General features: G+C 34.7%; 1 protein-coding gene across 4 annotated transcripts in view; it reads right to left on the bottom strand.

Moving 5' to 3' along the window:
• Positions 1-27,159, bottom strand: part of ANGPT1 (angiopoietin 1) — a 258,112-nt gene that overhangs the window by 33,812 nt on the left and 197,141 nt on the right. For all 4 annotated transcript variants that reach the window (XM_002759302.6, XM_008983362.5, XM_054246328.2 and 1 more), the window contains exons 5-7: positions 19,390-19,517; positions 10,917-11,018; positions 1,396-1,562 (exon numbers count right to left, since the gene is read on the bottom strand). In XM_002759302.6, the coding sequence (XP_002759348.1) occupies positions 1,396-1,562; positions 10,917-11,018; positions 19,390-19,517 (397 nt within the window). The remainder of the gene's footprint in view (positions 1-1,395; positions 1,563-10,916; positions 11,019-19,389; positions 19,518-27,159) is intronic.

The raw sequence follows: 27,159 nt of genomic DNA, 5'->3' as shown, positions 1-27,159 counted from the left end.
ATGTCTGTAAGACCAGTGCCCAGTAGAATTCCAGGAACACAGAACTAATACAATAAGTATTCATGCAACGAATCTACCACATTACATTATTTCCTTAGCCATATTTTTGTGTGTGTTTTTTTCCTAGTAGACAAGCTTCTCATTGAAAAAGGATAATTGGAAACATGTATCATTAAGTGTATAGTTTGTCTATTTTCACATCTGCAATGATGTGTTATGTATATTGATGCTGTTATGCTAATTTATTTTTACTTTATATTTATCAAAAAAAAAACTTCTAAATCATGCCTCATCATCTTTTTCTTTTTTTTTTGAGACGGAGTTTCGCTCTTGTTACCCAGGCTGGAGTGCAATGGCGCGATCTCGGCTCACTGACAACCTCTGCCTCCTGGGTTCAGGCAATTCTCCTGCCTCAGCCTCCCGAGTAGCTGGGATTACAGGCACGCGCCACCATGCCCAGCTAATTTTTTTTATATTTTTAGTAGAGACGGGGTTTCACCATGTGGACCAGGATGGTCTTGATCTCTTGACCTCGTGATCCACCCGCCTCGGCCTCCCAAAGTGCTGGGATTACAGGTGTGAGCCACCGTGCCCGGCCGCCTCATTATCTTTTATGTAAATAATTCAGAAACATAAAATTTACTTTTGTCATCTTCAAGATAATTTGAAAAATATTAATTCAAGAAAGGTCATCAAAGAAAGTAGAACTAGAAAATCTGGCCAGGCACAGTGGCTCACACCTGTAATTCCAGAACTTTGGGAGGCCAAGGCGAGTGGATCATGAGGTCAGGAGTTCAAGACCAGACTGGCCAATATGGTGAAACCCCATCTCTACTAAAAATACAAAAATTAGCCGGGCCTGGTGGTGCATGCCTGTAGTCCCAGCTACTTGGGATACTGAGGCAGGAGAATCACTTGAACCCAGGAGGTGGAGGTTGCAGTGAGACCAGATCGTGCCACTGCACTCTAGCCTGGGTGACAGAACAAGACTCCATCTCAAAAAAAAAAAAAAGAGAGAGAGAGTAAAAAGAATAGAAAATTTTTTTAGAATGAAGAAATTATTTAAGCCAATGAATTTGAGTATACAGTTCTTATAGTTTTATATATATGAATTCACTGCGACTTCATAACAGCATAATGACAATATGCTTGACTTAATTCATCATCCTCTAAATTTTGAGCCAATATCAAAGATAGTCAGCCTATGAAAACTGAAATTTAAAGCTTTGAAAAAGTCTTTACAGGCTTTTTTGTATCTTTTTGTAATAGCTTGAGACAAAAAAAAAAAACTGATTTTCATTTTGAAGGATGATTTTCATTTCTAACATTTTACCACTACAGTTATTAAGTGGCTAGGTCAAAGGAAGTCGAGCACTACACTGTAACATGACTTACCTATAGTTTTGCTTTTCATTTCCTACGTGGAATCTGTCATACTGTGCATAGGCCCAGTTCCCTTCCCAGTCCATTAACTCAACTCTTAGCATGTACTGCCTCTGATTGGTAATGGCAAAAATAAACTCATTCCCCAGCCAATATTCACCGGAGGGATTTCCAAAACCCTGGGAAAGAATATAGAGATGCAATTGTTACTCTTCTCATGTTCAGCATTTAACTCTTTTATAATTAATAATTGAAAATTATTTGAAAATAAAAGTTTTTTTACACTTTATACTTTTTTCTCCAATGAATGACATTCATCAAAGCTTCTGTCTAATTTTTACTTTGTACAATAAAACCTCTATTATTCAAATCTGTGTGGATGAGACATTTTGTGTAAAATAAATCTAGTTAATAGATTTAACTAGAAAACAATTCTCAATTCAAGGTTTGCTTCTGAAAATGTTTCTAAATTACTAGTTAATAAAATATTTTGAATAGAGTTTAAATGTTTTTCAATGGACACTATGAAGGTGATATTAGACAAGTTATTTAACAATATTATTTTTACTATTATTATTCACAAATGCAATTATGCTCCTACAATAACTTTTTATCAAGGTTGGTGAAAAAGTAATTGCAGTTTTTGCCATTACTTTTGATGGTAAAAAGGGCAATTACTTTTGAATCAAACTAATAGATTACTAGAACCATGACTTTTGGAGCTTTAACTTTCTTATTTTTAAATATTAATAAGCAACCCTGTAAAATGACTGTAATCATTCACAAAGCTGCACTGGCATTGGAATTCTGAGGCAGGACGCTGATTTGTAAGAGCTTTTCTGAGTGAACCAAGCTGACTGCTTGGCTTCTGAATGTCAAAATGACTCTATTGTTCTCTTTGGGGGAAGTCAAGGTTGTTAAGTATTCAAAATACTTTCTTTGTGGAGAGAAAAAAATTGGTCCTAAAGTCAACTCTAAGTGTTGGAGATGTTAGTGATAGGAAAATGAAGAACTTTCTGGCATTTTAGATTTGGGGTATTCACAATTGCCTCAGAAAATACCCACTGGCAATACTTGAAATTCAGTGTAATTCTTGATCTATATATTTGTTTCACTGGCCATATTGTATGCTCCCTAGGATAGAAGCTGTGTTGTATTTGTGAATTCCCAAAAACCAGTGAAGACCTGACATGCACTGAGCATTCCATTAGGATTCACTGAAATTCAAAAAAAAGGTAGAAAGAAAAGAAAAGAGGAAAGATGCAAGAAAGGAAGAGAGGAGAAAAAAAGGTAATGAGAAAGAAAAACAAAATATTACAGCATTTTGCAAAAACACATGGAAAAGTAACCTTAAAGCACAATTCTTGTTGTAGACAATGTAGTTGAGCCTTGGGGAAATGATTCTTAAAGTGACCAACTGAATCACTTGTGTATTACCTCCTCTGCCAACTTATTTACTTACCAAAGGCCAAAGGTGTTTGGTACCAAACCTATTTATGCCAGTTCAGTTATTGTAATATTTATAATATGTTACATAAATAAGTTAAATATTAGTGGAAAAAAGACAGTTTAACTTTTTATAAATATCTGGATTTGCTCAATGGGAGCAAATTACTAAAAAGTTTTTTGAATTAGGTATTGTTGAAACTCTAAAAGACTGGGAAAAATAAAAAAAATTTAAAGAATTTTTAACATATTGCTTTGCATGTGTCTTTATGTACTGTTCTATTTTTAAAAAACTGAAACTAGAGATTGGATGCATTCCACTATGGGAAAGTTATAGGAAACAACCAATGAGCCAGAATTCCGGGCTTTGGCCCTACAGTTGTTTTGTTTGTTTGTTTTTGTTTTTTTAATTAATGGGTAAATGAATGTATATTGTTATATTTAAAGTTAAAATTAACATATATGTACACTTTTAAAGTTATTCCCCAATTTAACTAAGTTTATTGATTAGCTAAATATGCTTGGTCCAGACTGCATTGAGTATTTATTCTTCTGAAGACCATCTACCCATAGCTCAGAGCAAAGATATAAGACCCATTGAAGTTACTCCATTAGCTCTTGGTTTCTCTGTTTCCAAGATGCTCAAGTCACACTTTATGAAAGTTTCACAGTGGCAGGAAATATTCAAGCAATTTCTGGTGTGCTAAGAATTTTACACATTTCTGGCAGCTGATGCTACCTATGAAGGAGAAGATCAAAGCTTACCTTCTCCAAAGCATAAACAAAACAGAAAGCTACAGGAGGCTGAAAGTCAAAGAATTAGTACTTTCTCAATTGCAGCAGCCCCTGGGAAGAAAGAGAAGACCACTGGGATTTTCCTTGCATTTTTTTGCAGCTTAGACATGTCAAAACTCTCCCTCTAGCCAGTGGATGATTCCCTTTTCTGTGCAGTCATTATAAAGGGATTCAACAATTATACTCAGTGTGAATAAAGAGGCCAGGAATGATGAAGTGTTAAATTTTGGGTCACATATTTCCATGCTGTTGAAAGTGTTGTGTGGATAAAACTCTCAGGCTTCCCCAGGGAAACATGCAGTGATTTTGGGTGAGCTGTAGAAATGAACAAGCAATAACAACATTCCTACAAGAGCCTCCATCCCTGTCTCCACATGCAGGCCCGTACTTCCCTTTAAATGGAAATAAATATCCCTTCCAAAAGAGTTTGCATTTTTTCTTTCAGGAAGAAATGACTAAAAAGAAAACAGTATAATTTGCATTTAGAAACTAACATTTATTTTAATCCCCTTCCCAAAAAACTGTCCGAGCACACTCTATTATGAGAACAAAATGTTTGGGTATAATGAATCAAAATGGCTGCAGAATAGGGAGGAAACCTTCTAATAGCCAAGTGCAGTGATCCAGAAACAACTGTTTTATCATTAAGATGAAAAATACATGAAAGAAGGGGAATTGGGTTCCCACATTAGTAAACTGTCTTTTGGATAGTTTATCAAGGATGACCACGGATCTGATACATGGCACAAAGGCTTGGCTTAGATGAAATAACCTCTACCCCTTATCTCCAACTCCAGATTAAAGCCTTGATCTGCCAAATATTTGCTGTAGAACTATCAACTTTGTTTCTGAGCCTCAGTTTTTCTGTCTGCAAAACAGGGATTACAGATGTTATATGTAAAATTTCAATGCCACAAAAGAAATAGCACTTGAATATAAATTTTCTCAGCAAGGCAATTTACTTCTATAAAAGGTTGCATCTCATAGATAGAGAAATGGTGAGTGCCACCTGAGCAGGGGAGGGGAAGAAGTTCTTATCCCTGATGCAGTCCCTACTACTGTATTGTTCTCCTATTGGCTAGGATTAGACCACATAGTCTAAGCCAATTCTGACTGCCTATTTTAAAGAGAGCAGGTGTATGAGCCAGAGTGGTGGGGTGAATGGTTTGATGGGACAAATGGTTTGGTGGGAACAGGTAACTAAAGGTGACTCAGGTCAGGGCAAGTGACCAGGGGTGACTCAGTTCAAAGCAGGTGACCAGGATGAGTCAGGACAGAGCAGGTGACCAGGATGAGTCAGGATGGAGCAGGGGACCAGGGGAACAGATTTGAACTACTGATTAGAACTGGTGGAAAAGGTTGTTTACTGAAACTACGAGGAAGTTAAAATGAGGAAGTTAAACTTTAAAATGGAGGACAAAGAACTGAATATACTGACATACTGATTCTTTGAAGAGAAATTTAGAACTCATTGTATCCAATGGGTATCCAACACAGACATTTCATATACAAGGTTTTCAGAAAAAAAATCAATAATATACTTGAAGCACTTAACTAAGCACTGATATACAGAAAGAACTTAAAAATCTAGCTGTTGTTATAGTTAAAATATATGTCACAATACATAGTAATTTTCTGGTTAGTTGCTTCTCTTCCATGAGACTGTGAGCCATATGTGGGGAAGTAAGGTCCTTCCTACTTTGTATAAGAAAAGGAAAAAGAACAATCTAGGTCTTGTCTTGGTCTAAAAATTAATAAAGGGATACTGAAATAATTATTTAAAAGGCTCTCAGAGGACTAAGGTATTATAATAAATTGAGAGTTAGTTTATACAAATGACTATTATCATTTTAATTCAAAAAGTTAATTGTTAACTATGACATTACAACCAACTGACTGCAATTGGGACTAAACTATAGTGCTAACGAAAGCACAAACGACTTTTTCATTCTTACCTCTGCTTCCAAGTACTAAAGCATGTTTCTTTCATACTCAGTGCTCCCTTAGTGCTCTTTCTTTCAATCCCTCTCTTTCCATATCTCAAGAGTTTTAGGAGGTACAAGAGGTAATTTTCATGCTCTTACACCATGCTAATAAGTTAATAGTTGTGCCAATTGCTTTCAACCAGGAATGCATATAAGAAACAACTCGGGGTCTTTTAAAAAACATAGATGATTAGGTCCCCCACGAAGATTCTGATTCAGTATGTCTGGTACCAGCTCAGAGAGCTATGCATTTAAAAGGTTGCACATGTAAGTCTGCTATGAACCAAAGGTAGAGGTCCACAGAAATAACGATGTGGAATAGATATTCCATATTCCAAGTACAAACTTAAAAGAATAATCAAAACAAATCATGTGAGTGGTACACAGGGAAAATGCAGGAGTAAAATCGTCTTCATACTGAGGTCCACATGGGGAGGCAAGTTTTGATTAAGTGTGTGTGACTGTCCTTCGAAGATGCATATTCATGCCTAAAAGACAGAGTCAGCCAATGCATACGCTCTGAAATAGGTTTACACATTATGGCACATAAGAGTTTGCCACAGGTCCTTATTTTACCCCAAATAGCCTGTAACTTCTATGAAAATAAAAATGAAAGTATATACAAAATTTGTGCTGACACTGAAAAAGCAACAATGAATGAATAAACAATTACAATACAATTTCCTCTTTTTCATGCATAAAATCTAAGGATACTATGTCACGTACTTTTGTAAAAACGATGTTTAATGATGTTGATCAACTGAAGGATTTTGGTTCACTCACTCACCTACATTGTTAATTGATTTTATTCCTTCTCTGGTTTTCTAGTGAGAGGATAAAAAAGACACTGAAATTTAATCTGTGCTAATGCTGACTTAAAATCAGCCTTAAAAGGCACATCTTACTCAAAAAATACATGCAGAGGAAAGACCAACCTTTATTAGTTGTTGCCAAAACCTGCAGAAATGTTCAATTTTGGTTTACACTTTTCCAAGTTAATAAAATAATTGTCTCTGGTACTTTATTTGTTTTGTCTGATAATGCTCACAGGAAGTGCTGACTTTTTATAGATGAAGCAAAATTGAAACCAGACACAGTCCATGTATTCCATGGGTTTCATCTTTTTTCATACAAATTATTTTGTGTTAAAAAAATAGCTGTGGCTTTCCAAAGGCACTTTCTTATGCAGTTAAATCGTGTATCTCTTCTAACTGCTGAGACACTCAACCCAAGAAAGTCTGAAACAATGTTTTATTTTAAAATTTTTAATTTCTTATGCATTTTTCTCTTTTAATGTGAAGATGTCAAAATATTATTGAAAATGTGCCCTCAACTTCTTTCCAGAAACAAAGAACTCCCAGAAGTTACGGTGCTCAGACTAAAATTTTTGAATGGATAGGAAGCTCTGTTTACGGGGGTAATTGTTCTCAAAATAAAGCAAGTTTGTCTCCAGGCCATTAGCCATTGCCTACTACGGTATTAAGTTAGGCCATTTAGGGTACTATTTGGAACTCCTACTTCATTGAGCTTTATATGCAAAAGTACTGCTGATAAGTGATATTGCTAGAGGCCACTAAATGGTATCCTTATGACTTGAAGGAGTTAATGTCTTCCCTAAGGGCCTCATTAAAAAGCCAACTCCAGAATTTTCCTTTCAGGCAAACATCTTTACAAATCCATAAACCAGATTTTGCTGAATCTCCTCTTGAGGAAGGTTAAGTGAAAGCTAAGCTTAGGTAAGAGACTTGCAGGCTTAAAGCCAATGTCAAGAATCCAAAAATTGGTAAACCTTTCATATTGACAGAGGTTTAAAAATAATAATAGTATGTAATATATATTTGTAATTACAAGTGCTGATAACTTTAACACATTGTTATGGAAATCTTATGAAGCAAGAGGAAGCCCATACGTATCAATCAGAATGAAGGGAAAGAGAGAAGAAGGGCAGAAAGGAAAGAGAAAGAAAACTTTATTTCTGCATTCATTGCCCAAGGAAGAAATGTAGCATCCTAATGTATATAATAGTAGATTGGCAAAGATTGGAGAAGAGTTGGGGCATACCAAGGTCTTGTTCTCCCAAAGGATGTACACCCTTAGCTGAAGAAGTGAGCAGGCAGTTCTTTGGATGCAGGAAATAGAAGTAGGTGTGACTGATAAGAACTGGCATAAGGAGTCTATATCCATTCCTGATGGAGTCATGTTATTCTGTCTTTAGATGAAAGAAAAACTCTAGAGAAAGAACCAAAACACTTTCTATCATGTGTTTTAACCATGTTGTAACATATGATGAATATTTTCAATTAAAAAAAATCTGCAGCCTCATTTTTAGCCAGAATGTTTTAAAATTTTGGAGCTTATCTCATTTTTTGATCATGTGAAATTGATACTCATCTGATAAATGTTTCAAGTTTGAATATAGCATGATAGTCTTTCTTATTTTAAAAGGGGGGAGGGGTAAACTCCATAAAACGATGATTAAAGAATCTCAGTCTTGTTCCAATAATAAAAAAAGAATTGCTTATAAATGAATATATTTGGTAAATACTTACAAGACATGAATTGATTCCATACTTAACAAGTCAGTATCTCTTACTTAACATGCCTAGCTTGCCAAGGCAGCAGATGTTTACAGTTAAGAATTCACCATTTTGGAAAGTCACCATTTTGGAAAGTCACCATTTTGGAAAGTCACCATGATGACAACTTTATTTTTCTGTTATCATTAATTTTAATAATAATGCATTTCACATTAGCCTGAGTCTATCTATAGTCTAATTTTCAGATGACTTCTTCACCTCACATTTTAGTGGTGAAAATAATAATAAGTTAAGATAGTTTGCAAAACAGTGTTTTTGGCATAGTTAAGTGAAATTTTTGCTGTTTTTGATGTTTTCATCTTGGATAATAAAAATAACTATTGTTCACTGAAAATTCAGTGTGCCTAGGTGCTTTGTTTACATTATTTCTAATTTTCAAAACATCCCTGTAAGGCAGGTGAGATAGTATCATTGTCCTATTTTAATGAATGAGAAAGCTAAGGTGAGGGTTAAGTGATCTGCTAAAAATCACTCTTCTTGTAAATGGCAGAGTGAAGACTAAAACTGTTAATATGAACATAATTCAAAGTGTTTTTTTTCAAATGTAGATCATCTTTTATCCCTCATATAATTTTAAAATCACCGAGGCAGAAGAGGCCTTCAAATCTAACCTAACATTACAATTCTACATGCCAATCCCAAAAGATGATGATCTACCTTCAATTTCCACTGAAGATATGGAGGGCGTACCACTTAATAGGCAGTCCATTTGGTGTTGGGATTAACCATTGGAGAGTTTTCTCCATACTTGCTTAAATTTTGCCTTGGTGGAATACTCCTCCATTCATTATTGCACTCCCCTCTCAGGCAGTGTTCAAATGCACATTCTAATTCAGTAAATCTGGACCAGAGCTTGAGATTCGTGTTTCTAATAAGTTCCCAGAGGATGAAAATACTGCTGGTCCCTAGACCATATTTTAAGAAGCAGACTCTAGTAACCTATCTCTGTCCAGTTAACTAAAATAGCTATCAGGTTTATGCCTAATTGTTTTCTTCTCCAGGTGTTCACCTGTTCCAGGTGTAATTTCCAAATTCCTCCCATACTGTTTGTAACTCCTAGGATAACTTCACATGTTTGAAAACCCCTAGAATTGAAACTATATTTTTGATGTAACTAGATCATGGCAGATACCAGTGAGTTCTGCATTTTTTGTGACCCCCCGCCAAACTACTAGTAATGTAAACTGAGTACATTAATCTTTGTTAATACAAAATGATCTTAAAGCCAAATAAATCTCTCTTTAATATACTAGGTCCTTAAGGCAATCTGTTACCCTTACCTTGTTTTCTCACAGTTGATTTAGGTATTTTTTTCTCTAGGTGAAAATTTTATAATCATCTCTGTGGAATTATATCTTGCTGGCTTCAGCCTACCTTTCTATCTTGAGTTTATGGTATAACAAAGGCATCAGGAATGTAAAACTATGTGTAAATCCAAACTTTTTAAACTTGCTTTCAGACTGTTCAACTGAGCATCTGATAAAAATGTAGATGCAGTGACACCCATAGAAACCTCTTTTCATTCCTTAAAGCCCATTGTTTACCATCATTGGGCCAATTCTGGGTGAACTCTGATGCAAATCGACCATGGTTTTTACAATTGTCTACAAGAATATTAAGACAGAACCTAGGCTTGTATAGTATTTCTACCACCTTTCCCTCTACTTGGTGAGAGAAAATTTGTCAAAAAGTCAAGATAGGAATTATCGTGAAGTTTTAGATGCAAAAGAATGAGAATCCATAAATATAGATTCTCCTGCATTATTACACCTTTACGTTCTGTCAGCAGATTTTAATAGTTAATTTTGTAGGCACTGACTATGTGATTACTGGATTTTGGATTATTTCAGTCCTTGCTCATCTCTGTTTCCTTTTAAAACTGGCATGTGTTAGCTAATAGGGCTATATTAAAAATTAGATAAGAAATTACATATAGGGCTGACATATTTGGCATTAAAAAAGAGCTGTGATGATGATGATGATGATGATGATGATGATGATATCTGTCTGCTGTTATTTTGCAGACCCCAGTGAATGAGCCATGGCTCATAGTTCATACCTTTGTGTATTCCTCATGCCTTAGATCTGGTTTTCCCTTGTGACCAACAGTAACCAACAGAATGCAATGGAAGTAACACTGTTTCATTTCTGTATCTAATAAAACTAAAAAAGGCTGAAAGCTTCTGCTTTGTCTTTGGAGGATGACAAGTGCTACATAAGAAGTCTGACAACCCTGAGCCACTTTACTGAAAGAAGCTTAGCCTAGCGACATGGAAACAAAACATGGAGGAGCTTCCAGTCAACAGCCAGCAACAATTAGCCAGCCATGTGGGCGAGGCCATTGCTATTACCCGTCCTGTTCCATAACCTGCAACCCTGCCCAACTCCCTTGGTCAGGCTCATGTGTCCAGCGAAGGTCTGAGTGCTAGCTTCCCCCACTCTCATTCAACTAGGAACAAATCCAGACAATACACAACAGTTCACCAAATAATTTCACTGATATGTTTTTCTTTCTGATGCACACATGGAAATCATTTACTGGAAATGATTTATGAGTGTTTTGTGTCTAATGAAAGTAATGTCACTAATGTATCGTCTTATTTCAAAAATAACTCAAAACCACCTAAAATTACAAAGATTCGTCATATAGTATGGAGAAGATAACTTCAAGATAAAACACCAAAAAGCACCATAAATTCTTCCATCTTACCATTTTATAGTCTCTCCAGCCTCTTTGGAAATCTATACTGCCATCTTCACGATGTTGTATTACAGTCCAGCCTCCCCCATTGACATCCATATTGCAAAATACCTGACAAATGGAAACCAAAGTCAAGTAAAAATTACCTCTACCTTAAAAAACATATGCCTTACATGTTTCAAAATAGAAATAAGGTGAGCAGGTCTATAGATTAAAAAAACCTGAAATTACTATATTGAACAATGTTAATTTAGATACCTTATTGGTTATTTCTTCCTATGATTCATATTTTAGTTTTTTTCTGATTAAATTCCATCAATGATGAATAAATTATTTGCACAAATTTTTATTAGTCAGCTAAAAATTAATAGTCTTTGTCTCAGACTATAAGAGATTTTAAAAAATCTTTGTTTTAAATAAGCATTTGCTTAAGTTCAAAGTTTTGGGAATCTACTAAATTTTCCAAGTTATAGGCCATTTGATTGCCAAAACACAAGACTCAGAATTTCAAAATTTTAAATTGATTGAAATGGGAATACAATTAGAAGAAAAAAAATATTGTTAAAATATCATGTTTTAACTATTACATATATTCATTGCATATCAAATCTTATGTATGTTCATGTTATAGTAGTTATCCTTGATTTTTCAGTATTACATTAGAGACGATATCTGTGGCATAGCATATGAAGAATATATTATTTGCTTATATTTTAGTCATGAACAATAACAGGAGAACATGACATATTGTATGTCTTTTGACTGTGACAAGCGTTTCTTTCCCTTGTGGAAAATTTATACAAATCTTACAAAGACTTATGCTCATCTTAATTATTCAAAATACAATGGTATTTATGTAGAAATTGACTCATTTCCCCCAGAGTCTTCCCAAGAAGACAGACATATCTGTAATGGAATTATCTTCAGAGAATAATCACTGTAATGGATGTAGCATGAATGTGGCAGCTTGATTATTCAACAGGGACTATGGGGAACACTATTCCCTCCACAACTGAATACTAAAGCATGCTGAAGGCTGACTAAAGGTGGGATATGATGCAGCAGCAGCAAGCAAGCTATGTGGACACAGAGCTAAGCTTTGATTAGAGGAAAAACCTCAAGTGCTTCACCTGAGGCATTTCATTTCGAACACAAGTAACAAAAAGGGTATAAAAACAGGGGCAAGAAATGTCACTCAAAGGAGAAATTGTCCATGTACTTCCTCAGAGTGAAAGGGTATAAGAGACACATGCCTATTCGTGAGCATATGATATAGAACAACTGTCTTCTCAAGGGCTCTCCCCCTACTTTGACTCACCTCTAAGACTGTGCATTTTAAATTTTGATTCCTTTCCCAATGCTCCCCACCACCACTAATTCTTGAACTCTTCTGCACCTGCTCTTGGTTCTCAACATAACCTCTAGCTAGTCCTTCATCTTCCTTAATTAATTTATTTATTCACTTTTTTTTTTTACTTAAAGAGCATTCTTGGGAATCAGTTTTCAATTACAACTGGGGGTATTATTATAAATAAAATATGGGTCAGGTACTCAAAACATCTCAAAGGTTCAATAGTGACTGATTTCACAGGATTAAGGAGACCGAATTCACAATTTTCAGCTCTAATACCTGAAGAATCACGGAGACAAAAAATCTAAATGAGAAATTCAAGAAAGAGAACATGAGCAAAGAAAATGATCATACTTTTTGATGCCTTAGCCTTTGAGGTAGCAAAGATATCCAAAGAAAAAAGTTTATTTGGCAGATCGGGATGATCTAGACCAAGGATAAAAATATGGATGAGAGCATAAGGAAGTAAGAAAGAAACTGCTATTAACAATGACATGCTTGTTAAGGACCATATAATATCAATGCCTTACATGCATTTTTTAACTTATTCTCACCATTCCCCTATGTAGGAAGTAGGCATGATTATCATCTCCATTTTCCAGATTGAAAAATACTGAGGTTTAGAGTAGTTCAGTAACTTACCAGTGATTATACCCAATGATACACTCTGGATCTGGGATTTAAAGTTGATTTGAACTGGATTCATCATTGAACTCTATGAATACCTAATTCAAAATTATTGGGAATGATCTGCTTAAAAGCATTTGTTGATAGCATGAAAACAAATGCAATTACTTAAATAAGTAAAGAAAAAGGTGGAAACAGATGTTTGTGGCAGGGAGTGAGAAGGGCCAAAGAATGGGATTTGGTGAACACCTGAGAAAGATAGAATACATCAGGAACCTTTAGGTGGGCAGGAATTTCTTTTGATTTACTGCTGTCCCCAGTACCTTGAGGTGTGCCTAGCCTATAGCAGGGACTAAATGAATATTTGTTAAATAAATAAAGATGCAATAGGAGAGATAATATAAGAAAACGTGATTAATGGAATGCAAATAAAGGGATGGATTTAGAGTTGGGGAGGTGATAATTAAATGTTTCAGAGAGTGAAGATTAAAAAAAACTGATTAAGAAAATATACACTTCAATTTGAATGAAGGAGCCTTTAGTGACCTTGGTGAGAGAGAATGCAGGATTGCGAATAATATCAGATGACATAGTTTCAAGAGGGCATAGGTGGTGATTCAAGAGAAGTGGTCAAGTGGAGATTTACTGGTAAAATTTAAATTAAAATAAAAGGAAAGTGAAAATATTAAGGAAATATTTTGCTAGAAGCAGCTAATGTCACTAGTTTCTCAATTGAATATTATCATGCCCTGACTTGTTAATCCAGAATGAATGTTTTTATCCATTTTATTTTTTTATTTTTTAATGGACACTGATGGCCTAAAGTTTGCCAAGTTGTGTTTGCAAAGCTGTGAAGTCCACTTATGTACCTGGGGAAAAGAATCACTACATTTATAAATGTAGAGTGCATAGAGGAAACTATACTGTTCAGTTTTTAAATTAATGTTACCTACATTATTAAAACTCTATGCACTTAGTTTTTAAATCACCCACATTTTTTTGAAAAAAGACAACTTTCCTTCTAAACAGAGGTATCCAGTGACTTGTAAATGTTCAGATGTGCTGAGACTGCTTCTTAAATAAAGACCTAGAGAAAAAAAAACACTGGGAAATAGAAATTACCCAGGCAGATTACAAAGCAGGAAGCTAAGGGGCAGAAAGGCTAAGGGGTTAGACATATGCTTTCCAATACTTAGGAAGACTTAATAACATCAATGATAACAGCTGCTCTTTGTGCTATCTAGGCACAATGGAGCTGAATGACACCTTGGTTAACAGCACAGACTTGAACACTACATTGCCTGGATTTAAAACCCACCTCTGCTCTCTCTATCTACCACTTAGACATTTTCTAAGAATTTGATGAGTTAATGCATATAGAATTTTTAGAATAGTGTTTGGCATTTAATAGTCATTGTCACTACTCCTGTCTCTTACATGTATTACTGATGACATGATACATGTTTATGTTATATATTATAAACTGTCTGTATATAATGTAATATTTAATATGTATATATTTAAATTTAATATACTATAGTTATATAACATTGCATACAAATTTTATAATTAAAAAAATCTAAAATATACAAAACCAAACCATGTAGAAGTTCAATAAATTGTCCTTATAATTATGATTTCTAGGTATTAGTTATTATAATAATATTGTCATCATTAATCATTGAGAATGCTACCTTTCTATATGTATTATATATATACATGTATACACACATACATACATATATGTATATTTAAAAAGTTGGACCTACTCTAGTAAAGACAAAACAAAAGCCTATTATTTTTAGTCAGAAAAAAAAGCCTATGCTTAACAGATGAAGGAAATTAAAAAAAAAAATAGATGGCAGGTTTTAGAAAGCTTTGAGACATTAAAGGCTTGAAAGTTCATTTTCCAGTATTGTGTGGTCTGTGCTATCTGGCAGTGTCCTTCCTGTGGACAAGGCCCTGCTAAATCAACTATGCCTATTGCATTTATCAATCATATGACTTGGGCTTAACTCTATCCAAGAAAAGATTGAACTGGCTCCTATCCCAGGCAAGGTCAAAGCTTTCAAGCATTAAACACCTTTAACATAATACAGAGGCTTAAACCCAAACAAAAAGGGAAATTTGATTCACATAGTTTTTATGCTTTTATGTTGCATAGAAGTTGGAATGATTAGACTTGTGAGTGTTAATTATTTTTTCATAACCATAAATGAAAAGGGCTCAACCCATTTGTTGGAATACTTTTCCAAGAATTAGGGGAATTATGAATTCAAAATCAAATTTTTAATATTTTACAATAAGTACAGTAATAATTAAATGGTTTGTTTTTTGGATGAAGCTAGGCACTTGGTTTTGGAAACATAAAAGTCCTGTTTCTACTACTACTATACATTGAAGGGAATTCAGAAAGGAAAATAAACACAAGCCATTAATAATATAAAAGCAGAAAGTAAATATGGAAACTACCTAATCTAATTTTCTATCTGCTTGAATAATTAGTTTTAGGAAACCATCTTTGGCTTCCACGTTTGAAAAGATAACATTTCTCTAATTTTCACAGACATGTTTTTTTTTTTTTTTTGGCATGGAACAACATCAGTTGGAACAATTAATGGTATTACAATCCTGTTATTCTTGCAACTCTCACACTGACTATAAGATGAATAGCTTCTGTTAATAATTTTGTGCCTTTTCTTTAATAAACCTATTTTATTATTGGTGCATTCCATGCATAGTTGACCCTTTTGTCTTTGTGTAGGTTGCCTTGAATTTCTTACCCTTGCCAAAACTTCTGAAAACATAATGAGCAATGTTTTGGCTAAGCATATCCAGGGGTAGCACCAAACTTCCTATCTATAATGCGCAGTCTACTTGGAAGGGTGAGAGCCCTAAAGATGAATTTTGGTAGCACTTTCTTTAGGATTATAGGATTAAGAGAATACTGACAATTTATTTCAAGATGGAAGAAACAGAGATTACAGGATGGTGAGAATGAGGTGGGTTATAACGAGAACATGAATCAACTTACCTAATTTTCTAAATTTTCTAAAAATAAACCTTTGCCTGGGTAGCTCTCATGTCACACATGTGTTTACCACTCCATTGGGCAACAGGTTCGCAACAGGTTCATATTCAAAATTATGAACGATACAATTTCCATTATCATTAACATAAATAATGATCCTGTTTAACCCTCCTCTGATTAAAAAGTTGTATTCTAAAATTAGACTCCTTTTTTCAAAGTCAATGTTAAATATTTGCTAATAATTTGTTTTGGGCAGGTTATTTTGCCAAAATAGGAATAATGGGAATAATGGGAGTATCTGTCTCATAGGGTTGTTGAAAAGAGTAAATGAAGGACTGTGTATGTGTATATATATAAAACAACCCTATGAGATAGATACTCCCATACACACACACAATATATATATACACACACACATATATGTGTGTGTATGTGTGCTTAGAGGAAGACTGGCAAACTGTAAATGCTCAATACATTTGAGCTATTGTGTTAATCAGCCTCTAAATTACTTTTCAGGAAATTCATACAATATTTGTTCTTACCAGTGCTATGCTATGCAGTTACATTAGGGGATTTAAATTACATTTTTTACCTGTTAAAATGTATATGTATGTCAGTCTGAAATACCCATCTTCATTATAGAACAATGTTACTGTTTATAGAGAATCTATGATTATAACAGGGAAATAATAAAACAAGAGAATAAACATATAAGTCCAGAAAAAAGGCCAAAGTCCTTCTCTCTTCAACTCAGTTATCTCCCTTTCTCACCACACTCTACTAGTATTCCAATAAAACTAAATCTAAATCTAATAATAGTCTTGACCAGGTAACACGGGAACTTCTCCTTCTTCTCTCTGAAAAGCCATGGGGGCCATTCAGCAGTGTTATAATTTGCTCCTTATGGGTATGTATGGGTATATAACTGCTAACCTGTTCAGGCTATTCTTTTTTCTTAGACTTAAATCTCAGAAGTTAATCCAGTAGATAATTGACATTTGTGAATTTCATATTTTAAGTTTTATTTATTCAAAAAGAACCCCAAATCTCCATTAAATTTAAAATCCATCATTTTGTAGAAATGAAAGCTTGAATCTTGCTCTCCTGAAAAAACCAACTCAGGAGACAGCCATGCAAGGAGTGAATTGGATTCTCCAACTATTTTATGTAAGCATGAAAAGCAAACCTATTCAAGATTATGAATTGAGATGGGATCTTTTTCTTCACATTACCAGGAGCAGTGTTTCTGCAAATACTCTGTGTTCTATTTGCATCGCATAATGTTTCAAGCTAGAGTGTAGTTGTGGTTATATATGAACCAAAGTCCATAGAATGACTAAAGTTGTATTTGCACTGCACCCCTTTCCCCAAGGGTCACACGGTAGTACTGGTGATAAAGTCAAAAAAGTTCTAAAATTGTGAATATTCTCGATCTGAAAACTTTGGGAATTATTTTTAGATTCATGTGTATCATAGAATCGCTATAAGTCTAAATGAAGACTGGAAGTTCACTTAATATTTTGAGTCAACTTTATTTTTATAGTCAGGTTATAAGCTATAGTGGAACTGACAATAATTTGGAGGTCCTTTCAGGTCTTGACTAGTACTGTAGGTAAATGATTTATCATTTTTGTATATTTTAGCTCTACCTCCCACTCCTAGACAAATTCTCACATACTTCATGTGCTATGTGTGTGGTGTGTGTGTATGAACTGAATTTAAGCGTAAGTGTGATTTTAGGATATCCTCCTTAGAACAAGTTACCCACATCTCCTCACTCCCAGACTGGCCATTGTATTTCAGGTTTTCATTTGTTTGCTTGTTTAAGCAATGAGATTCAGTGAAATCTCGCACAGAAACCAAACATGAAAAACAGGCAAACCCACACTTCTTTGGTAGGTGGCCAAGGCAGCAAAGTATAGAATAGTGCCTCCTGCCTTTCCTCTCTCTCCTGTGCCCACTCCACTTGCAGACAGCATCAAAGGTATCTTTCAAGAAGAAAATGTTGTCCCAGCAAAGGGGAAAAAGAAACCATTTTGAGCTAACATAAAAAACTACTCCTTATGGAAATCAAGAGAGAGGGAGAGGACAGTGGTAGAAGGGAAAATAGAATTGTATGGACTATAGTCAAGACTTCCTATGTTGCCAATTAAGTGGCATCTGACAAACTGGGCTCTAAGATTCACTTCCTTTGCCTATCAAAGGAGACTAACAATCAGGAAGACTAAGTAAGTTAGACTGACCTACTATGCACTATATGGAAGTGTTGATTTGCCATCAGCAGGCCACTTATTCATTCATTCATTCCAGCACATATGTATTGAGACCTACTATGTGCAGGACACTATGCTAAGTTCGAGGAAATCAAAGATGAAAGCACCGTCTCTGCCTTTTAGAACTCTGGCAGTGAGAAAGTTAAGTGAAGTTGCCTGAGGGAATCAGAGAAGATTCTGAGAGCATTTGCACAGGCCCCAGAGGAAACAGGGATAAGAGACAAGTATTTAGGTGGGGGCATAAGGGGAGGAGAGTTGTTTTATCTTGCAAGGGCATGTGGTTCTCTTGGGACCCTGGGCTGCTAGCTAAAGCTTGTAGACACTGAAGAGCAAGGTTCTTGCCTAATTTCACTGTCTTTGGCTGTCTCACTTCAAAACTTCCCATATATCCTGCTTTAAACAGAACGTTTATATCACTATACTTTGACAGCATTTTATACCTATCTGCATACTTGTCTATCTTCATCATTACACTAGAAACTGTTTGTTTTATGTTTATGTTCCTGAAAAATGCATGACATCCACTTAATAGTATTGAATAAAGGCATGGATGGATGATTTAATGAATAAATGGTAGAAGAGATTTTTAAATGGTATATAAAAAAGAGTTACAGCAGGAAGATACTGTTTGCTTACTTCAAAGTTTACTTGGGGTCTTGTTCAATATACTAATGAATCTGAACCTCCAACCCACTCTTTTATGTAAATATGGAAAGCAAATTCAAGATTATGAAGTAAGATAGGAAGTGTTTCTCCTATCCTAACAGGAGCAGCGATTTGCAAATAGTTACATGTGCCTCCTCCCTCTCTTCACAGTATTTGACTTATGGATGATGTGTGTTCTCTGGATTTTTGGGTCTTTGGAAGATGGCTTCTAACTCTTTACCATACACTCATGGTAGACATGACCTCAACATGAAATCTGTACAAGGCAAATGCTTATGAGCAATGGGACATACTAGGAATACCAAGGAATAAATGGAAAATTTGGTGTGAAAGAAAAGGTATGAGGGTTGGGGATTTCTGTACAATAGGATTTTCATGCTTTATGGACCTGGGAAACAGAGTATCTCTGGGAGAAAAAAGTTCAGGCATCTCTCTATATATTTCCAGTTTAACAAGCTCACAAATCAATCTGAATATCCAGCAACTCTACTGGGATCTGGTTTCCATCTCGTAAACAAACACTTCTGGTTTTACCTTTTTGGGTTCTGGCATATTATTAATATAAATAGTGTAGACTCCACTTTTATTAAAACCAGCTTGATATACATCTGCACAGTCTCTAAATGGTTTATCTTCCTCTCTTTTTCCTCCCTTTAGTAAAACTGCAAAAAAAAAAAAAAAAAGATTTCAATGTGTGAATATCAGTACCATTAATAGCCAAATGGTCACCAATAATAGCTAAGCATGTCTTCAATTCCTCCACACAAATGTCAATATTGCACATAGTAAAAAATCAATCATAAAGACAATACTAGATTTTGAAGTAGCTTACAAAATTAAAAAAAAATATATAAAAGAAAATCCTGTAGAGCAATTTCTAACTGAATGCTTATATTTTACTTAATTTCTTAATTCTTATTTTTCTAGGTATCCTTTCCAAAACATCAACTTAAGGAACAAATGACCTGGTCATGTAATATCTTCAATTAGTAGCAATTACGTCAAGTTTCCTGTGAAATTTCTAAAACATTCTTACCTACATTTCACAGGAAAGTTTAAAAAAAATGCTCACACACTTTTTGGAGCAGGAAGAGATGAAGATAAATTCAAACATAAAAATGCAATATGGAAGTTTAAAACACTAAAAGCAAGTAGTACCGTTTTTCTGTGATTTTATATTGAAGAGCTTCTAGAAGTTTTTAGCAAAAAAAAAAAAAAAAAAAAAAAAAACCAAAAGAATAAACAACTCTTATAATAATTAGATTTGGAAAGTAGAAAAGAGTTTATGACCCAACTTAACTACTACAATGAAAATGTAACCGAACTTTGTTCTTTCTTTAATGCCCTGAAGTTAAATCATTAGGCAGATGATACACAACCAAAAGAACAAACAAATGAATACAACTTTGAAATTAAGTTATATAGGAGGAGGAGTTCCAGTAAAGGTTAAAAGTTAAGTGAAAACAGGAAATCTATTAATAGAGATTATCTCTACTGAGGAAAACTTATTTTATTTACAGAGCTTTATCCATTATTAAGTTCACACAAACGAAATAAAAATATAAAATAACCCATACTTTATAGTTCTTAGCTAAAGATATATATTTATAAAATATTTATGATTTAATATTTTCTGTTATGTATTATTTTAGTTATTGTTTTTATTTAATCTTTTTCTAGAAATTAAGATTATTTTGTAATCTTACCCTTAAAAGTTTTCTATCACTTAATAAATATCTGCTTTCAATCACAGAGTTGTAATATTCTTTTATAAAAATTACCAAAGGTAAATTATGAATCAAAACTTTTGCACTGATTTTAAATGATCTAAAAATCTAAAATCCAGGCCTGACTTACTACTGGGTTTCATACTAAATACTGGCCTTTTGTTGCCGAATGTTTACTAACTTATAATTATTGAGCAGTCTAATCTTTGTGGAAATAATTACTATTTCAATATAAATTACTTAGATTTTTAAAAATACTAAATTATGTTTCAAGAAAATAAAATATTTATGTCAGATATGTTGCCATAACAAAAAAATAGTACTAAAGCACTTAATAACATTATGATTTTCTATGTAGCTCATGTCTGCACTAATGGTTTTAATGAATTATACTAATAATTACATCTAAATGCCACTATCACAATTGCCATATCAACACAGAATAAATAAACTAACTAGAAAGCTACAGATTTATATAATAGTGAAGAAGTACTGCACAGAATATATGCAAATAGCAATTTAAAGATGCATATGTAAATGCTTACTCAAAAGCCGTCTTTAATGACACTGAGGATGTCAATGGATTATACAAAGGTATCCATTTAAAGAGCATTGATGTACTTTACTGGTGTTCATTTATTCTAACTTTGAGGACTGCTATGTTTCTAAATCAAAACAAAATTTTTAAATGTTACCTACTGCATCCTTTCTTCTGTTAGAAAGTTGAAAGTAACCAAATTAGATGCCCAGAAAAAAAGAGATGTAAAGAAATACCAACTAAAATTTATGATCACTTGAGAAGACAGAAAACACAGGAAGATGTGGTCAGCAGGAACCCAAAGGTAAACCCATTTTTCTCTTTTGGGAGAGAGAAAGTCATTTATCCATGGAGAAATTGCTTCTCTTGTATATACCACATCCTGCCCTCCCCTTTTTCGTTATGTATGGAGAACACATTCCCGTCACATTTGTCTGCCATCTCTCCTCCCGTTTTCTTTTCCACTTCAGGAAGATGTGGGTGAAGGGCTATGTGTGGGAAGAAGAAGCTATTTCACACACATGCTTAGTAACAGAGAAAAAAGGAAAAAGTTGGCTATTGTCTTATTTTTGTGAAAACTTTTATTGTCAAAAGCATGAATACAAGTTCTATACTTGGGAAAATGGTTCGAGAATTCTACCATCAAAAGGTACACATAGTATTATGGTTATATTATAGATTTTTTGTTTTTATGGTAACATATCTGAAATATATATTATATTTTCTTGAAGTTTAATTTGGTATATTTGAAAAATTGAAATACTCATATTCTTTTTTTTAAAAAAGTCATTCTTTCCAGAAATATTAGATTGCTTGTTTTCAATTACTTACCAATTAGCAAACATATACCTGAAAGTTAATTCAGGCTATATTTTGGAATAGCAAGGCACTGAAAGTCAACATAAAAGCTGTATCCACAGCTTACCTTTGACATTTTTATTATATACTACAGTTTGAACAATCTACCCTTACCCCTCTGTAAGAGTAGATGGACTTTTGGAATTTTTTTCCCTTAATCTATAAAGTGAGGTAGTTATAAATCCTTCGAGATGGGTATATGAATTACATAATACAGTGCAAAGACAGTGAAGCATAGTAAGTACTCAGGAAATGGTAGTTATTGTGGTAGTAATAATACTGATAACAGCAATATTATACTGTTACTCCTTCTTATGGAAGGGACACTAGCAAAGTGTGGAAGGCCAGCCAGTCCTGTCTAGGGAGTGGTGGATGCTGCTGTCTTCCACCTTCCAATTAAAACATAGCAGTTATAGTTGACTGATTATATTTAGGATCACATTGAATTAGCCTCTCCTGAATTTTGAATTTCCTGAACATTGCAAGTGCCAGAACCAGTAATTTTTTTTGTTTTTTAGGAGGTCTTGAGATTCAGTTAGATAGAAGATAGAAATTGGAGGAATATTTAGTAAATGACACAAGAAACAGATAGATACAAAAGACTTGATGGGGACAATAGCAATGGCTCATGACTGTAATACAGTGCTTTGGGAGGTAGAGGCAGAAGGATCCCTTGATGCCAGGAGTTCAAGACCAACCTGGGCAATACAGTGAGATCATGTCCCTTCAAAAAAAAAAGTCTGAATTAAGATTTGGTGGAAGAGTAACAGACTGATATGAAAGCATGAGTTAAAAGGGATGATCTTTATGTCTAAAATTCTTTCTTTGACCACATATTCTTATTTTTCCTTTCTTATTCTTTAATTTCTTTTTTTTTTTTTTTTCTTTTTTTGAGACAGAGTCTTGCTCTGTTGCCGGGCACCAGGCTGGAGTGCAGTGGCACAATTTCGGCTCACTGCAACCTCCACCTCACGGGTTCAAGCAATTCTCCTGCCTCAACCTCCCAAGTAGCTGGGACTACAGGCGCACGCCACCACACCCAGCTAATTTTTGTATTTTTAGTAGAGACGGGGTTTCACCATGTTGGCCAGGATGGTCTTGATCTCTTGACGTGGTAATCCACCTGCCTCAGCCTCCCAAAGTGCTGGAATTACAGGCTTGAGCCACCGCGCCCGGCCCTTATTCTTTAATTTCTAACGGGTTCATCTTCCTTCTTGTAGAGAGTTTAGATCGCCGCCATTCCTATCACTGCTTTCCTAGCCTCCCTTTTCTTTCTTCTTAGCCTCGATCCCAGAGTCAGGAATTTAATAATGGGCCATTCGGCCTCCATCCATTGTTCTTACATCCACTCACCTCTGCATAGGTAAATCCCGACCCGCACATGGGCATTCATTCACTTTCTCAACCCCCTTCTAGATTACAAACACTGAGTCATTTCTAATAAACTTTCTATGACATTTCCTGTAGTGTAGTGCAAATCTTTCTACTTAAAAAAAAACCACTAAATCCTATTCTTACCTTCTCTCTCTCCTTATAAATGACTTTTATGGTTTACTGTGAAGATCAAAGCCACTTAATATGTCTCCTCAACTCCCTCTACCCTACAGAAGTGGTCTTTGTCCTCACCTCTATACCCTCACCTCTTGCGTTGATTTCTCCTAGTCACTTTCAACTTCTCCAATTGCCTTTTCTCTTTCCTCTTTATCTGTTTCCTTTCCTCTCATCACCTACCATGTAGATGTTCACCAAGATTCTATTCTTGAATCTCTATTTTTATTACACCTGTTCATTTTGCAAACTATCATGGCTTCCAACTGCTACACAAAAGATTTCTAATTACACAGGTTTTTTTTAACACTAAGTATTTGCCTCTCTCTTGACCTTCAGTCATATATCTGCTTGCCTGTTTGGCAGTCCTTTCTGCTATGCCAACTTTCACCTGTTTAATTTTATCTAATCTTTCCTTCCACACCCTGTGTTTTCTCTTTCCCTTATTGGTCCCACTGTCCTTCCCCAGATTTTATCAATTAAACATTAGTGAAAGTGTTATTTTTTTTAATAAGACAGAGTGTGGATTTTCCATTTGTCCCTCTGCTTTTTATCCTCTCTTAGTTCAATTATCCTATATTATTAATTCAACAAATACTGATGAACATTTGCTCTTTTTACGACTTTTTCTAGGCAATGGAGATAAAGACATAAACCCAAACCTGCCCTCAATGTGATCACAGCCTGCTATGAAAAAGATCTTCCATGAAAGCTATCCCCATGATTGGTAACTTTTATGATGGGACAAAACTCAATTCAAGGTGCCTTAAGCAAAACGATAATTTATTGAATCATGTAACTAAACAATCCAATGTAGATTTAGGTACGTTATGATCAGGTTTCAGACAGTGTGACCAGAAATTGGTTTCTTAGACGTTTTCTTGACCCACTTATTCTTGGCAATCAACCTGGCCTCAAGATAGCAAGCAATAACTTGTAGGGCTATAATGGCACCAGTTCAAATATAGCACCAAAAAGAGAGAATACAGATAATTGTTATCTTAGAGGTATGTATCAAGCACACTGGAAAGATGCAAGAATATACTGCATCTGCCAGGTGGACTCCAGGAAGGCTACCTAGAAGAGATAACACTTGAAAGAATGAAACATATAGAAAAGCTTATCTGACCTAAATTTAAGAGCCTGGTATTCTAGTTCAAAGACTTCGCCCACAGCTATATCAGCAAATAAATCTAGAAAGTCCTAGAAAGGAATCATTATTCATTCTTTTCATTTAGTCTTATCTATACAACCAAATCTTTGCCATCTAAAGGGATAGAATAGAGACACAAACAGGTGCATGTCTGCTTTCACCAGCCAACATCCAGTCAGTAAGAAACCTGAGACCCTGAGGCTAGCAGCTATTGACTTTGTCCTGATCTTCCCTTCCTTTAACCAACCAATTTCAATCCAGATGGTGCATCTGCCACCAGACTGACTTCAGGGGAGGACCATGAAAGCTGAGGCAGAGGGTCACTTCAATTCAGATGAACCTTCAAAAGAAAACTTCCTGGAATGTGGAATTGGTACTTATGAGCGTCAGCAGTGCTAGCCGAGAACACAGAGGGCAATTAGCCTTGCTACCAGAGACGATGTAAAAAGCCAAAGCCCTTATCTTATCCATTTCCTGATGAGTTGCTATAAAGAAATAAATTATTCAATCATTCTTTTTAAACCTTAAATATGGCTAATGGTTCATATATTTCCAGTATCTAGCAAACATCAGAATATGTGTAGATCAGGTTACTTGTTCAAGGACAGTCCTTGAGACATCATCCTTAGGGAGATCATAGCACTAGAAATTGACCCTGAACCTGTGATTTCAACACAACAGGTCACTGAAATTAACTGAGCATATAAAGGAAGAAAATAGCACATCTGACAAGGTGCAAACAAGCAAACAATTGATTGATTAGCTTTTGTGCTTTTTCAGCCAGGTGTGTGGGCATTTTATAGAAAAACTATTTTGAAGACACTCTTTAGAATCCTATTTATTCGAAAGAAACATTAAAATTGAAAGAAGGTAATGCCTTGCATTTCAAGGTGCGGAAAAATTAAAAGATTTCCAGCCATTCCAAGTTTCAGTATTTTATGGGTGGATAGAGGGGTGAGCGAGACTTCACAATGACTTTCTAAATACATTACAAATATATATATATACACACACAAATACATACAAGCTGTATGCTTATAAATGGAAAATGTTGAGGTTGATATTTTTTCTGACAGAAAACATGTGCATACAAACCTAAATATCTCTGGGCTGACATCTCAGCACGACTGCTTTTAACCTACAAAAATGGCAATTGAATATGGTTATACGTGTGTGTGCACGTGTGTATGTGTGTGAGACAGTATAACAAACACATATATTCTGTTCTTAAATACTCTTAAGTTGAAGTGTTTTGTTAGCTAAAAGTTTACTTTTTTAATTACAATAGCTACTTCTTTTTTCAAAGTCCCTCCAACCTTTGTATAAGGGAACACTTCAATATCATTTATCTACATGGAGGCAGAAAAGAGAGAGGAGGCAGCAATGACAAGAACAAAGGATATGTTGACATGAGGATAGCAGAGAGCCATAGGCAGTAGTATTGTCTGAGATGGAAACCCTCAGAAGAAAAGTGAAGCAGTGACAGCCCACAGTGCCAAAAGCTAACAGGATGAGGAGGTGAGAAGTCCCAAAGAAGCCATATTGGATCTCATCATGTCCAGACTCTAAAATTAGTCACACTGACTCAGGATTTACCCCCATTAATTTTAGGTATTATTCTCATAAGCCTGGTAGTTGGTCTCACAGCCTGCAGATCATTTGCAAGAAGCTACAAAGACAGAGGATAGGCTAGTGAGGAGGTGAGAGTGGGAGTATGTGGGAGTGTGTGTGTGTGTGTGTGTGAGAGAAAGAGAGAGAGAGAGTGTGTATTTTTATTCTTCTAGTATCAGGTGTGGAGACAAGAAATTGGATCATTGAAAGTTTATGTGCGTGTGTGTGTGTGTGTGTGTAAAAGACAGTAAATTTTCAAAAGTAGGCAAAACTAAGAAATAATAAGAATTTGGGCACTGAATAATATAAAGAGGGCAAACTATATTCTTTCCCAGAGGCATCATGGTATTACAGTGAAAATTTATGTGGCTAATAATGAATTAAATTATTAGATAAAAGCCTTCATCTTATTCAATTTTCTGAAAAAGAGAGGAGGGCATAAAGAAATGCAGATAATTTATCATCACATTTAAAATTTACTACTTAAAGGATACATTTTAATTATCTGAAAAATATATTGCCCATGATATATAATTGCAGATACAAAGTTTGTAATAATATTGAGATGTAAATAAGGTATATAAACTCTTATATTTATGTGGACATGAAAAGTATCCTATGTTGTAAGTGAATCTCTAATTTTTTAATGTGATAAAATAATTAAATATCAATTAATTCTACATAGTTCTACTGCAGTTTGATTACTGTTTAAATAAATTTGGAAATTATCTTCTAATGTGAAATGATTCCCATGTGTATTGCAATGTATATTCAATGCCTATTACTGCTTAAAGTAACCAAGAATGAGTGAAAAAATACTTGAATGAAAGATAAAAATGGAAATATACACCACCTTTGTTTAGTCGAGT

The sequence above is a fragment of the Callithrix jacchus genome, chromosome 16 (genome assembly GCF_049354715.1).
Source record: "Callithrix jacchus isolate 240 chromosome 16, calJac240_pri, whole genome shotgun sequence".
NCBI lineage: Eukaryota > Metazoa > Chordata > Mammalia > Primates > Cebidae > Callithrix > Callithrix jacchus.
The sequence above is the reverse complement of the archived record's forward strand: the minus strand, read 5'-3'. Positions and strand labels throughout refer to the sequence as shown.